We start from the raw sequence: 13,671 nt of genomic DNA, 5'->3' as shown, positions 1-13,671 counted from the left end.
CCTTAACCCACAGAGCAAGGCCAGGGATCAAACCCGCAACCTCATGGTTCCTAGTCAGATTCGTTAACCACTGCACCACGACGGGAACTCCTAGCTCGGTACTTTTTTCCAAAGAGTAAAAGTTACCTGTAGACGATTCCTTTGGAATGAAGGAACTGCAGGCCGAGAATGATTTCAGCAGCATAGAACCTGAGGGAACGAAAATCAAGGCTCGACACAGATATTTAGCAGAATATACCCCCCCCCCCCATTTTATATAGTGAGTTCTCTGCAGTGCTCTGCTCAATGTACAGATGTAATTTTTTTTATGGACACGCCCCTGGCACATGGAATTTCCTGGGCCAGGGACTGAATCCAAGCCACAGCTGCAACCTACACCACAGCTACAGCAGTGCTGGATCCTTAAACCCACTGTGCCGGGCTGGGGATTGAGCCCATGTCTCTGTAGCAATCTGAGCTGTGGCAGTCGGATTCTTAACCCACTGTGCCACAGCGGGAACTCCCGAAATTTTGTTTAATCATAATGAGAGGAAGATGTCATCCATTCTTCATGTCCAGCTTCAGCCCTGAGAAAATAAAATGGAGCTGGTATCTTTAGTCCTACCTGCATCTAGTGTTTACTCCTACACTGTAAACTATAATGCTTTGACTGTCACTTTTTCTTTGCTAAAACACACAAACACTGAATGTAATGATAGGGACATGGTTCTCCCTTTTATTTTAAAACCTACTTAGACTCCTTAGGCCCATAGGCAGGGTCACTGCACATTAACCTGACTTGTTCACATGTAAGAAATGCAGCCTGAGCACCGGAGGAACCCAGAGGCAGACTTCGGCAAGACTGTGGGTTCAGCTCCAGAACATCCCAATAAAGCGAGTCATGCAGATTTTTTTTGTGGTTTCCCCGTGCATATAAAATTATGTTGACACTACCCTGTAGTCTCTGAAGTGTGCAATAGTATTATGTCTTAAAAACAATGTGCCTGCCTTAATTGAAAGATACCGTCCCGGAGTTCCCATTGTGACTCACTGGAAACAAACCCAACTAGTATCCATGAGGATGCAGGTCTGATCCCTGGCCTGGCTTAGTGGGTTAAGGAATTGCCATGAGCTGAGGAGTAGGTTGCGGATGCAACTGAGATCCTGAGTTGCTGTGACTGTGGTGTAGGCGGGCAGCTGGAGCTCCAATTCTATCCCTAGCCTGGGAACCTCCATATCCCGCACCTGCAGCCCTAAAAAATACAAATACAAATTAAAAAAGACCTTACTGCTAAGGTCCTCTGACAGTGCCTGGTTGCCACAAACCTTCAACTTGGAAAAAACAAAGCATCTGCAAAGCCAACCACATGCACTCACACGAGATATGCCTGTATTAGAAGCTGGGAGGGACACCTCTGCTTCCCCATCTTCAGTGATGACAGACTCAGAGGAGGTGGGTTTCCGTCATCACTCGTGGGACCAAAGTTAGATATAAGGGAGAACTTCCCACCAGCGAGGGCTGCGGGATCTCGGAGCAGAAGGTAGGAGCCCCTTCCTGAGAGGCAAAGAGACACGCGTGTGGCTTCCATGCCTTACAGCGCCAGAGGGGACCGTGCCCTGAGGGCATTATCTCCAGCAGAAAAATGCCCAATGATTTCTGAGCGGCAGAAATCCCATACAGTTATCCCCGGGCCCTGGGCTGATGGCTCCAGGTGGTGTGCTCCTCCTTGGATCTGACACAGTGGCCACCGCAGCCAGGGTTTCTGCAGGAGCAGGTGGAAAAGTCTGTCTCTGGATGCAGCTCAACCTGAGCGCCTCCCAGGGCTCACTTGGGATACGTGAAAGATGATGGGGCTGAGAGCAGAGAAGGTGTGGGTGTAGCCACACCTTTAAGTGGGTCTGGGGGCACAGAATCGTGTGTCTCCTCATCACCTGGTTTGATGACTCAGGAATGAGGGCTTGCAGAGGAAGGAGGGCAGGGCTTGGGGGGACCTGACTGCAGGCGCGGCCGCAAACCCAGCCTGCTCGCCTCCTGCCTCCAGGGTGGCTTGACGCCAAAGACGGCCAAGATGTACTCTCAAGGGAGGGTAAGTGTCTCTCCCTGTTCCTAAGTCTCCGGACCCCTAAGCCAGATGCTTTTTTGCCGTCACACGGAGCTTCCCATTACGCCCCATCCCGAGACCCCCTTCACCATCTGGGTCCCAGTGGACTTCCATGCAAAGGACAGACACTGCTTCCAGTTCACATGATTTAGGGGCCTGAGGACTTCGGGCAGAGTGGGGGGGGGGGGCTTTTAGTAGGTGATCTCAAGGCGGAGAACTGAAAGAAAACTGACATGAAGCTTCACAGACAGGGAAAGTGGCTGCTCATTGGATGTGTTCCTGGGGCCACCTCGCCCTGGGGCTGAGGCTGGCGAGTGAGAAACAGCAAGCATGGTGTGGGCACTGCTGACCCCATACCGAGGCCCGTGGGGTCCCCCACTCGACAAAGGCTCTTACGTGGCTCTGCAGAGGTCGAACTTGTGGCAGCTCTGGATGTGGTACATTAGGTCTCCGCCGTTGAGATATTCCATCACAAAAAAGAGGTTTTCCTGGGGAAAAACACAACAATCCCAACTTTGAGCTTCTTCAAAAAAAGCAAGCAAGGATTACTTTTTCAATGGATATCCTTGTTTCAGAGGAACCAATTTGGCTTTGAACTCCCTTCTAAAAAGGCCGTCAAGATAATTTGGCCCATCTGCAACATTTCTGAACCCCAAGATGCTGGGGGAGTCTTGGGGGGGCGGCTGTGTGACATTTTCGAAGATGCCAGTGTGCTGTGACTCAGCAGGTGGGGGTCCAGCCCCAGGAAGGGGCCCACAGGACTTGCTCCCTGGCAGTGGGATGGTGTTGGGCACTTAATGGGTGCTGACTGTAGACTCAGTATGTAGGATGGCCCAGCGTACAGACTGGGGGGAGCTCCCGACGTGGCTCAGAGGGTTAAGAACCTGACTAGTATCCAGGAGGACACCAGCTTGATTCCTGGCCTCGCTCAGAGGGTTCAGGATCCGGCGTTGCCATAAGCTGTGGTGTAGGTCACAGATGCAGCTTGGATCTGGCGTTGCTGTGGTGTAGGCTGGCAGCTGTAGCTCCAATTTGACCCCTAGCCTGGGGACTTCCATATGCTGTGCGTATGGCCCTAAAAAGAAAAAGAGTACGGATTGGGGCCTCTGACTCCGGGGCCAGAGCTCGAAAGGCTTTGCTCATTCAACACTCAGAAGTGGTTCTGGACGTGTCCTCCGGGCAGAGTGAGAGCAGGAATGTTCACACCTGTCTCTTCCATCAAAGACGGGGACACGGTGCCGCCTTCCAGGAGCTCACGGCTGAGTCTGGTCTGACTTCTCTCCAGCCCCATGTCCCCTGTTGTGAGCCCCAGCTTGCGAGCCAGCGGGGTTCCCCTAACAGGACGCCCCACCTGCGTTAGAGCCGGGGCCCTTGAATAGCGGTCGTCAAAGGCAAGGGCTGAGTGGCCTTCAGGTCATGGTCAAAGCTTCAGAGGGGCTGATCCTAGTGACCCTGAGCTTGGCCGTGGTGTGAGATGGATCTCCTCCGTAAGGATATTTGTGTGCCTGGGATCTCCCTGGGTTTGAGCATCCTCGTGAATCACAGAGTGAGTCACCCACTCAGTGTGGAGACAGTCGGCGTGCTGGGGCATGAATTTGCACCTGGAAACCTCACCTGGGTGATTTTTTAACAGACTGAACCTTTATGTTTCAATGTGAGACTAGCCAAGGCCCCAGGGCAGGGAAGTGACGGTGGAAACTGTGCTGGTGTGACAGTGACACACATGCTTCCTGCCATGGGTGCTGAGGCTGCGTCTCCGCTGAACTGGGAAAACACACACGGTGGCAACTCTCTCAGTAATTCAGGAGAAAGGAAATGGCCTGCTTTTTCCCAGGCTGTGACTTCAGATCTAATTTCCTGGCGGTGCCATGTACCCGTCCCTGGAGCCCGGCCTTGCTCTGGGGGACCTGCCCAAATCCTCCACAGACCTAAATCTAACCTCATGCTGATATTTCAGACATAATTTGCGCCTGATCACTTGCTCATCTGCACACTCCTGCTTCCTCATTAGTACGCCTTCTTGCTAACTCCATTCTCCTAAGTACCATGCGAACAGATTCCCTTTACCTGCTCACCCAGACGGAGGATGGCCTGTGTGCACAGGGGCGACATCTTTTAGGTACTGGGGACAACAAGACATATAAGAACTTAAAGACCGTTTCCAGTTGTGCTCAGATGGAAAGCTCCTCTAAAGCGTGAGGATGCTTTACAGACTCCCACCAAGGTGGAAATTTCGGAATTTACAAATTGTCCGTCTGAACTTGGAGAGAGTGGGGGAAGGTGACTTGAGGCAAAAGGTCCACCTTAACTCTTTCACATCCCGCGGGACGGGGTCCCATCCGTTCTCATGACTAAATCAGAATCCGCGCCCAGTGGGGAGGGTTGGGGGTTGAATTTGCGCAGTGGATGAGACGAGAAGAGATGACAGTGCATGGTCGGTGGGCATTCCAAGAGGCCCACCCTGCCTCAGTGATGATTACTAGCAGTGGAGATGTACAGCAGGTGAGACGGCATGCTTAATTCTGTGAGAGACTTGATGGCTCTGCAATCGGTCTTTCAGAAATCTGTCCTAGTTCTCATCTTTATATTACGACAGGGGCACTGAAAAAAGCCCTTGGATTGTCTTTGGTTCTTTACGGTGGCATCTGGCTTCCGTTTAAACCTTTGGTTTGGGTGAATACCAGCTAATGGGGACTTCTTAAAGGGGGTGTGGGCAGTCCCTGCCTGGACGTCCAGCTTGGGCGGGTGGCGTGGGGAGACCTCTCCCTTTAGAGCATGCTATTCTGAGGATCTCTGCCTTCTTCCAGGGGGTTCCAAGAGCTGTTGGAAGTCTTGAGAATCCATTCATCCCGGGGCCTGTTGGCTCCACGCTGGGCCCACTGAGAGGGCCCCATGATGAAGCCAGCATAAATGTGTGCACGCACAAACCACAAAGACCGGGGGGTTGGGGTTGAGGAGCCTATAGAGAAGGATAAACCTTTGAAAAGATGGATCCCAAATCCCAGTCCTAAAAAGTGAAAAAAAAGACAGTAGACTCAAGTGTTCATAAATGGCTGAGGAAGGAGTACTCGGAGCTAAAGGAATCCACAGGGTCCAAAAGAGGGGGTCAAGAGGAAAATCTGCCCCCGGGGGAGCCCGGGATTGGTCAGGAAGAACCAAACACAGGAGAAGACTCACAGCAGCTGCGAGCACCAGGGGCGTGGCCTTGCCCAGGTCGAGTCTAGGGCTCCTCTCCTCCTGACCGTGGAGAAGCTGCTTAACCTCTCCCTAGTCTCACTCCCTTCCTTTGCAAAATGGAAGGAATAATATTCCTACTTCATAGGGTTGTCGTTGAGTCGTAGACAGGATGAAGCCTGCAGAGGGTGAGCCGGGGGCTGGCACCCAGCACGCACTTTGCAACTGGTAGCTGTTGTCATGATAGTAAACAACCTGAAAGCCAGTCAAAAAACCCGCAGATCAGAGGAACTAAAATGGAGTGAGATGCCATGTGCATACGTAGGAAGACGATATTATATTGCCAGGATGTCAGTTCTTCCACACTTGACCTAAAGATTCAGGAGAATCCCAGTCAAAATCCCGGTGAGTTACCTGGTGACCATCAACAAACGTTTACATGGAAGGGAAGCAAAAGATCCAGGGCAGGCCACACAATTTGGAAAAAGAACGAAGTAGGAAGACTTATTAGAGTGTATTATAATGTATAGTGTATTATAGCAACTTACAGTGACTTGTTATAAGCCAGTGTTCAAGACTTTATAGACACCAGTTATCAAGACAGTGGTAGAGCTGGGGACAGAACAGACCGACAGGTCAGTGGAACAGACAAGCCTAGAAATAGATCCATGTAAATACCGTCAACTGATCTCTGACAAAGGAGCAAAGGCACGACCAGATGTCTCTTCCAGAAATGGTGTAGGACAGCACTACCTACTTCTTTTTCCTTTTCTATGGCCACACCTGCGACATATGGATGTTCTCGGGCTAGGAGGTGAATCGGAGCCACAGCTGATGGCCTACACCACAGCCATAGCAATGCAGGATCCCAGCTGCATCTGGGCAACACCAGATGCTTAACTCAGCGACCAGGGATCAAATCTGCATCCTCATGGATAGTAGTAGTCGGGTTCTTAATCCACTGAGCCCTGAGCCACCATGGAAACTCCGTCACTATTATTTCCACATTTCTTTCTTTTCCTTCCTTTCTTTCTTTCTTAAGGGCTGCACCTGCGGCACATGGAGGTTCCCAGGTTAGGGGTCCAATTGGAGCTATAGCTGCCAGCCTACACCACAGCCACAGCAACACCAGATCCGAGCTGCATCTGCAACGTACACCACAGCTCATGGCAATGCTGGATCCTTAACCCACTGAACAAGGCCAGGGATTGAACCTGCAACCTCAGGGTTCCTAGTCGGCTCCATTTCTGCTGCACCACAATAGGAACTCCTGTTTCCACATTTCTTAATTTTCATTTGCAGAGTGTCGGAACCCCCACCCCCTCCCCCTGTCCCAGGCCAGGCAACCCTTCTCAGAGACGGGACGTGCACAGCCCTGTGGATGTTGAAACGAGGAGGAGGATAGGGAGGCAGAGCTCCAGCTGTGCTTCTGTGCCCATCAGAGCTGGGAGACTATGCAAGCAGGCTGGGGACGGGCATGTAGGCTGGTGACCCGTGTCACTGCTGGTGACACATTAACTGATGCAAATGACTCTTCTGGGGGAGCGAAAGAGAGTTGAACTTGTGATGCTGTGGGGGGTGGGGGGGATGCTCCCAGACTGCCCCAGACTCAGAAGTTGTCGACAGCTCCGGCACCATCTGTGGATAGGAAACCTCATCTCTGTGTCCCTAACGAGCTGTGGGATCAGGTCAGTCACACCCTCCCCAGGCACCTGTCTCAGCCTCTGAACAATGACAAGTCTTGGTGACACCCTTTGACCGAGGCCCTCTTCACCAGCCTAAGGACTCCCTGATTTTCACCTTAATTCCTTCTTCCCTTTTTTCTTGGGGGAAGACATGAAATAAACAAACTATGGTTATTGAGTCCTTCCCAGATGATCAAATACATATTGGTAAGAGGAAGTTAATGCCTGCAAAATTCTTGGGCGAAATCTTTGTCCAGAAACAATGCACATTTGAAGCCCGGGAAGGCAGAGAGGTGAGCCTTCCTTCTGAAACTTGTGAGGGTGCAAGTTTTATTATGGCTGGGTGCATTCTGGTCCACCATGACACCCTAAAGGTCACAAGATAGAGGTCAGGGGCCTTCTTCCTGTCTCCTGATTATGCTAACAGAGCTATGGGCTGGGGGCAATAGTTCTATGTTCCTCCGTTCGTACTGCTTTACTGTCTAAGCACCAAGGGCTAAGGCAGAAAGCGTCAGGACAGCGTGGCCCAGGGCTGTCCTGAGTAGACAAGAGTGGCAGGTGAATCACTTTTGATTGGTCTTTGTATTTCGTTTCTGAATCATGTGTTTCGTTCTCTTAGGAAGAACTCAAGCAGGCCTGCTCAGAGAAGGGTGGGTATTTTTTCTGATTTCAGAAAAGAGTCCCAACAAAGGATCAGGACGCCCCCCGCCCCTAGTCCAAGCGTTCAGCGAGTGTTTCCCTTTGCCCCCAAACATAGCATATTGTCACGGGGCTCCAGGAAATCATGCATTTATAACAGGGAGGTTGCCTTACTTAGGGTGTTTCTTTCTGCAGGGAAATGGCTAAGCTTCTTGCAAATTAAACAATAAAACACTGGGTGTATTTCCATTCTGTGGGTGAAGTCAGTTTTAGTTGGGGTTGGATGGTTCAATAATTAGGGCCACCGGAAGAAGTGATTCACTGAATAACCTCTCGATAACAAGAAAGCACTTGATACACCATTCAATAATATTTTTCTCTCAGTTTTCCAGTCTGCAAACATACCCACGGCATACAGGCTCTTCTGTATGCCAGACCCACAAAAACAAGCGCGTCAGTTAGTTACTGCTTTGCTGTGATTTTCTGACAACTGAAGGCCATAGTTAATGCTGATATTCTGTAGATAGACAGGTATTCAGACCTATGTGGCTCTTTTTTCTTTACAAAGGTATTTATTCTTGCAAAATCATTTAAATACACATATTGAATACTTTAAAAAATTCAAAAGAGGAAAGGATTCTGTGTATGTGTATACGACACATTGAATTTTCCAGGGCTTCTACCAATATCTTTCATCACTTGGCTGATGGAACTGTGTATTTGTTCCAGGTACTTACAAAAATACAAGAGATCACTTTGAGAAAGGGGGGGGGGGGCTTCGAACATCCCAATTCCTTTGTTTTGTAAATCAATCTATAAAATTTAGCTGTGAAAGCACTTTATACTGGTAAAAAGGAGGAAGGCAGGTGAAAGCGATACAGGAATACAAAGTAGTTCGTTAATTTAAGTACAGGAATACAGATACTTTGTTAAGAACTGGGGAAAAAAATCATTTTTCAGATGGTAGATACATACTGCTCTCTGGTTTTCAAGACCAAATCCTTAAACTCATCATGGTCTACGTTTAACGAAGGTACTGCCTTTGAGTCTCTACTTGCTGGCCCCATCCCTGTTACACTGTGTGCGCCCTGAGTCCGAACCCGTGCAGAGTGGCGCTAAGTCCCAGCTGGAGCGCCGACACCTCCGCGGAGGTTTACACCGCGTCTACTGTGGTTCCCCAGGGCTAGGTTCTGGTTTGCAGTTACAAACGGGGACAGCTGCTTCCTTGACATCCCTGCGGTGGGGAGGCCACAGAGGGGCTACCTGGGTGGAGAAAGGCCACAGGGCTGTCAGGGCTGCCGGAGCCCGGGAGCTCGCAAACCAGGAGTGCCCAGGTGGGGGCGGAGCTTGCATCAGGGCCGCTCACCTGCTGCGTACCTGGACCCAAGGCTCACCCAAATCTCCTGCTCTTCCACGCACACACCCTGCATGACTGTGGGCGCGTGGACACTCAGTTTCTTAGGTATGCTTGTACTTCACAGGCTGGGGCCACTCTGAAGGTGGAGTGCCGCATGGGTTCCTTACTCTGTTAAGCTGGGAGTTAAAACGTCCCAGAAAATACGGTTATTTTCTTTTTCATAAAGAATATGCCATCGAAAAGAAAAACCAAATAGGTAATCGCATATGTACTCCTTATGTCTAAATGTACTTGTGTGTGTCTCTGTGTGTGTGTGGTGGGGGGAGTCGGGGAGGGGGAGGGGGAGGGGGAGGGGCACGGCTCGCTGTAGACCAGCACACACTCATTACGGTCTGTTTATATTGCTACTGCAAATTCTAATTAGCAAAACGCACGGCCTGTGACAGATTCATGAGTCCATGTGAGAAATAATGTGCCTGAGTTTCTAGAGCTTTATAGCTGCACCAGGAACTTGGGCTCCGTTGGCATTTTCTGGCTTAATTGTCCCAGGGGGTTGTCTTGCATTAACTAACAAATTATCTTCTTCCACTAATGGAAGTTCAAACAGGGATCCATCTCATGAATTTTAAAATCCGTTTCCCTAGGATGATGGGGTCTCTGCGGAGAGGCAGTGGAGCAGTTAGGCGGCCGGGCTGGGCCAGCAAACCACCAGCGTGTGCGTTCTGGGTCCGCTAACAGCCCTTGGGCCTCTGGTGTCTTCGAGCCCCTGCAGGGACTGCCTTTATGTCCCTGTCTGTAATATGGGGGTGATAACAGTACCTACTTCAGAAGGTGGCTGTGAAGATTATATGAGCCCGAATATGTCACATGCCTAGAACATGGACTGGCATAAATATATTTATACCACAAATGCTCTGTAAATATTAGCTGTTATTATATTTATGACTAGTTATTATATATGATACACATGTTGAAAAATATGTACTCCTAAGCACAGGTGGGGTCTCTGGAACAGATTGAGCTTTAACATAAAAGGCAAATTTTGGAGTTCCCGTTGTGGCTCAGTGGGTTAAGAATGTGACACAGTGTCCGTGAGCATGCAGGTTCAATCCTTGGCCCTGCCCAGTGGGTTAAGGCTCTGGCATTGCTGCGCTGTGGTGTAGGTCACAGACATGACTTGGATCAGTGATGCTGTGGCCGTGGTGTAGGCCGGCAGCTGCAGCTCCGACTTGACTCCTGGCCCCAGCATTTCCATTGGCCAGAGATGCAGCCATAAAAAGGGAGGGGAAAAAAGGCAAGTTTTAAGGACTTTGGTTTTGATGTGAAAATGATTTACTTGGCAGACGATTTTAAAATTACTAAGTGATCACTGCTTACAAAGAGAAAAAAAGATACAGAAAAATGAAAAGACTCAAAAATCCTAGTTCTTGGCACCTTTGATGTAACTAGGAATAACTCTTTGATAATGCTTTCATGTATTTTCCAATTTTTAAAGTATACTTCAGCGTGATTACTTTTATAATTAGAGAAAATATGAGTGGACTTTCTTAAGAATTATAAGTGCGTTTTCTACCACCTGACATGGGTATGGTGTAGATTCTCAGCATGTGTCACGGGGGGTAGCTCTCTGGCATGGAAACCCAGAGGAAGTGTTGGATGGAAAGTAAGGTGCTAGCTTCTTTACTCTCCTCGACTGAAACTGGCAGGCTTGGGCACCATGAGGAAAGCGGGACCAGGCACAGGGGGTGGAGTCATCTCATCAATCAAAATAATGCAAATGGAGCCATTCTTTAAACAAAGAATCAATAACCAAAATATCTAAGAAGGGAAACATCATTAAAGCAAAAAAATTTTTTTATAAGATGAAAGAAAAGATGATTAAATACAAGGTTAAAGTGATTTAACAAAACCAGTGGTGTACCTCTTCCAGGGCTGTGTTTGCATGCATGTCCTTCAGAGAAATGAAAAGCCCTGGGGCTGTCAAAATACATCAGTATTTACACCATGAGATCAATCTTTTTTTTGCTCTTTTTGTCTTTTTCTAGGGCTGCACCTGCAGCATATGGAGGTTCCCAGGCTAGGGGTCTAATTGGAGCTGTAGCCGCTGGCCTACACCACAGCCACAGCAGCGTCAGATCTGAGCCGCATCTGCGACCTACACCACAGCTCACAGCAACACTGGATCCTTAACCCACTGAGCAAGGGCAGGGATCGAACTTGCAACCTCATGGTTCCTAGTTGCATTCATCAACCACTGAGCCACGACGGGAACTCCGAGATCATTCTTTAAGAGGACATTTTGTGAATGAATATTCTAGAATTTGTAAAGGGAAAATGTAAAGGGGACTCAGTGATTTTAATATGATCTAGCTTCTCCTCTGCTTTCCTCTTAGAATGATTACATTTGCTTTTAATAAGAGAATGAAAATAAAGAACATGGAAATTATTGAGTCATGACGACTATTCAAGACAGCTAGTCAGCACGGAACCGATACCAGAATAGTTGCCAAAGGTGCATCTATTACAGGATAAGCAAGAACTTCACAGCATTAAAAGTTTTATGATTCTGCCATACATATATCAGTTAATTTTGAAAATACATGGGGAGCTTGGCAAATATCATGTCATTGTGGTCAGAAATATGGATTCCCTCTCTAGAAAAAAATAAGAAAAGGAGGAAAAGAATCATTTTTTCTAGTTTTTCCCCAAAGGCAAATATATCAATGTCATAAATTTTATACAAGAGGAGGTATGCATGTCTGAAGAAATTAGAATTAAGCTATCTATTGTAAAATATCCAAGTATCAGACGTTAAGCATCTGTAATAACTGCTATAACATCCAAGATGGCAGTAGAACAATATGGAACCTGGAGAGTAGACTTCCACTCACCTTCAGGGTAGAGCCTATCACAGCCAGGGGAAGTGCACCCTGGAGAAGGAAGGGAGGCTGGTCCATGCCTAAAATTAAAGGAAATATCCACAGCAAGTATTCGGCCCTGTGTGTGACACGGAGTAAAGGTTATGTCATAACCTTTATTATGTGCATTGTTAGAACAAAATGTGTTCCATATTCCTGCTTTTTTCCCTCTCTCCCTCTCCCTATTTATATATAAATTAGTATACGTATAGATATACTGTGTGTGTGTGTATATAAATGACCAGGAAGGTCAATGATGCCTTTAGAATTCTTTCAAATCTTGCACCACGTCCCATCCAGCTTGTAGCCTCCACCTTCCCAGAAAGGAACCTAGAGAGATGCACACATGCTTCGAACTATGTGGGTGTGGAATTCTGGGGTCCTGGAGTTTGGGATGGGGGGTGAGGGGAGCATGGTCCCTGCTCCACAGGGAGATGTGTGGCCAGAGGAAGGCCCAGGGGAGGCTTGCCTGTTTCTAAGGTTTTGGACAGGCAATGGATAATGCTCCATTTCAATGAGTGGGGTTGGATTTGGCGTTCAGGTACCTGGCAAGCTCAAGTTTGCGAACACTTTTGGATGGACAGTATGATCTAGAAAAGAGGCTAGACTGTGACAAGCGGGGCTGATCTCGTCTTTGGATCTCAATTTCCTTAGCTGCAACATGAGATCTGAGCAGACCACTTCTGCAACCCCTTCCTACTCTTAACCCTTTCATATGGCCTGTCATTACAAGAGAAAAAAATGAGTATAACTAGTCAAAGGAGGAGCCATAAGCAACCAAGATGTTCCGCAGTAGGCAAGGGATTCGTAAACTGTGATAATCCAGACAACAGAATATTTGGTAATGAAGAGAAGTGAGCTATTAAGCCGTGGAGAGACATGAGGAATCCTATGTGCCTGTTTCTTAGTGGAAGAAGCCAGTGAAAAGGCTATATATACACTGAGATTTTTAAATTATATGACATGGAGATAGAAAAAAAAATCAGGGTTGGCTGGGGGGTGGGGGTGTGAGGGCAGCACAGGCTGAGGGCAGAGATTTTTAAGGCAGTGAAACTATTCTGCATGATGCTATAATGGTGAATGCATGTCCTACACCTGTCAAAACTCATAAAATATTCAATACAAAGCCTTCAGTATCAACTCTCCACTTCAATAATAATATATAAATATGACTCATCAGTTGTAACAAATGCATTTCACTTAAGCGAGATGTTGAAATAGGGGAAACTGTGAGGGTGGCGAGAGGAAGGGGGTGTCTGTGGAAGTCTTTGGACTTTCCACTCAGTTTTTCTGTAAAAGTTAATCTCTTAAAAAACCCTAGTAGCTATAGACTAGCTGATGCATTAAAAGTAATGCAAATGTACAAGACTAGAAGAAAAACAGGCTTTAGATTCGTCCTCATTTGGAATTCATAAAAATATTAATAATGACTGAAGATGGAGACTCTTAAATTCCACTAAATTCTAATGTTTATTCACCCAGAAAGGTAGAAATTACACAAAGAAGGCAGCATTGCAGTTTCTATTTAAAGTACGGAAACTATGACTTCAAAAAACACATCTTTCTTTTGGTTGTGTCCACTTAAAATGACTGTAACTGCTCTTCTAAAATTTTTTTTTTCATAGTTTCTTGGAGAATTAGTTTATGTCTTTTAACCTAGTAACTATCGAGGATTTAAGAGCTCAGTCCCATTCTGGATTCATACCATCATTATAAAAACGGCGGTGGAGGCGACACAGTAAGTTGATGTCAGCTTATTTCCTTGTCTTGAAGACTTTTCACCTTTCCAGGTTTCATCCCTGGGGAATTCGCATCGC

At 47.6% G+C, this 13,671-nt stretch overlaps 1 protein-coding gene across 7 annotated transcripts in view; it reads right to left on the bottom strand.

Annotated features, from left to right (window-relative positions):
- PRKCQ (protein kinase C theta) overlaps positions 1 to 13,671 on the bottom strand; it is a 154,105-nt gene that overhangs the window by 28,198 nt on the left and 112,236 nt on the right. For all 7 annotated transcript variants that reach the window (XR_014818128.1, XM_021065023.2, XM_021065021.2 and 4 more), the window contains 2 exons: positions 2,478 to 2,569; positions 127 to 189 (listed from right to left, as the gene is read on the bottom strand). Coding sequence is in view for 6 of the 7 variants with exons in the window: in XM_021065023.2 (XP_020920682.1) it covers positions 127 to 189; positions 2,478 to 2,569 (155 nt within the window). In the remaining variant the exon portion in view is untranslated. The remainder of the gene's footprint in view (positions 1 to 126; positions 190 to 2,477; positions 2,570 to 13,671) is intronic.

This window comes from Sus scrofa, chromosome 10 (genome assembly GCF_054392235.1).
Source record: "Sus scrofa isolate SSC_HxYL_T2T_F1_AM1 chromosome 10, Sscrofa_HxYL_maternal_Yorkshire_Landrace_v2.0, whole genome shotgun sequence".
Classification (NCBI taxonomy): Eukaryota; Metazoa; Chordata; class Mammalia; order Artiodactyla; family Suidae; genus Sus; species Sus scrofa.
The sequence above is the reverse complement of the archived record's forward strand: the minus strand, read 5'-3'. Positions and strand labels throughout refer to the sequence as shown.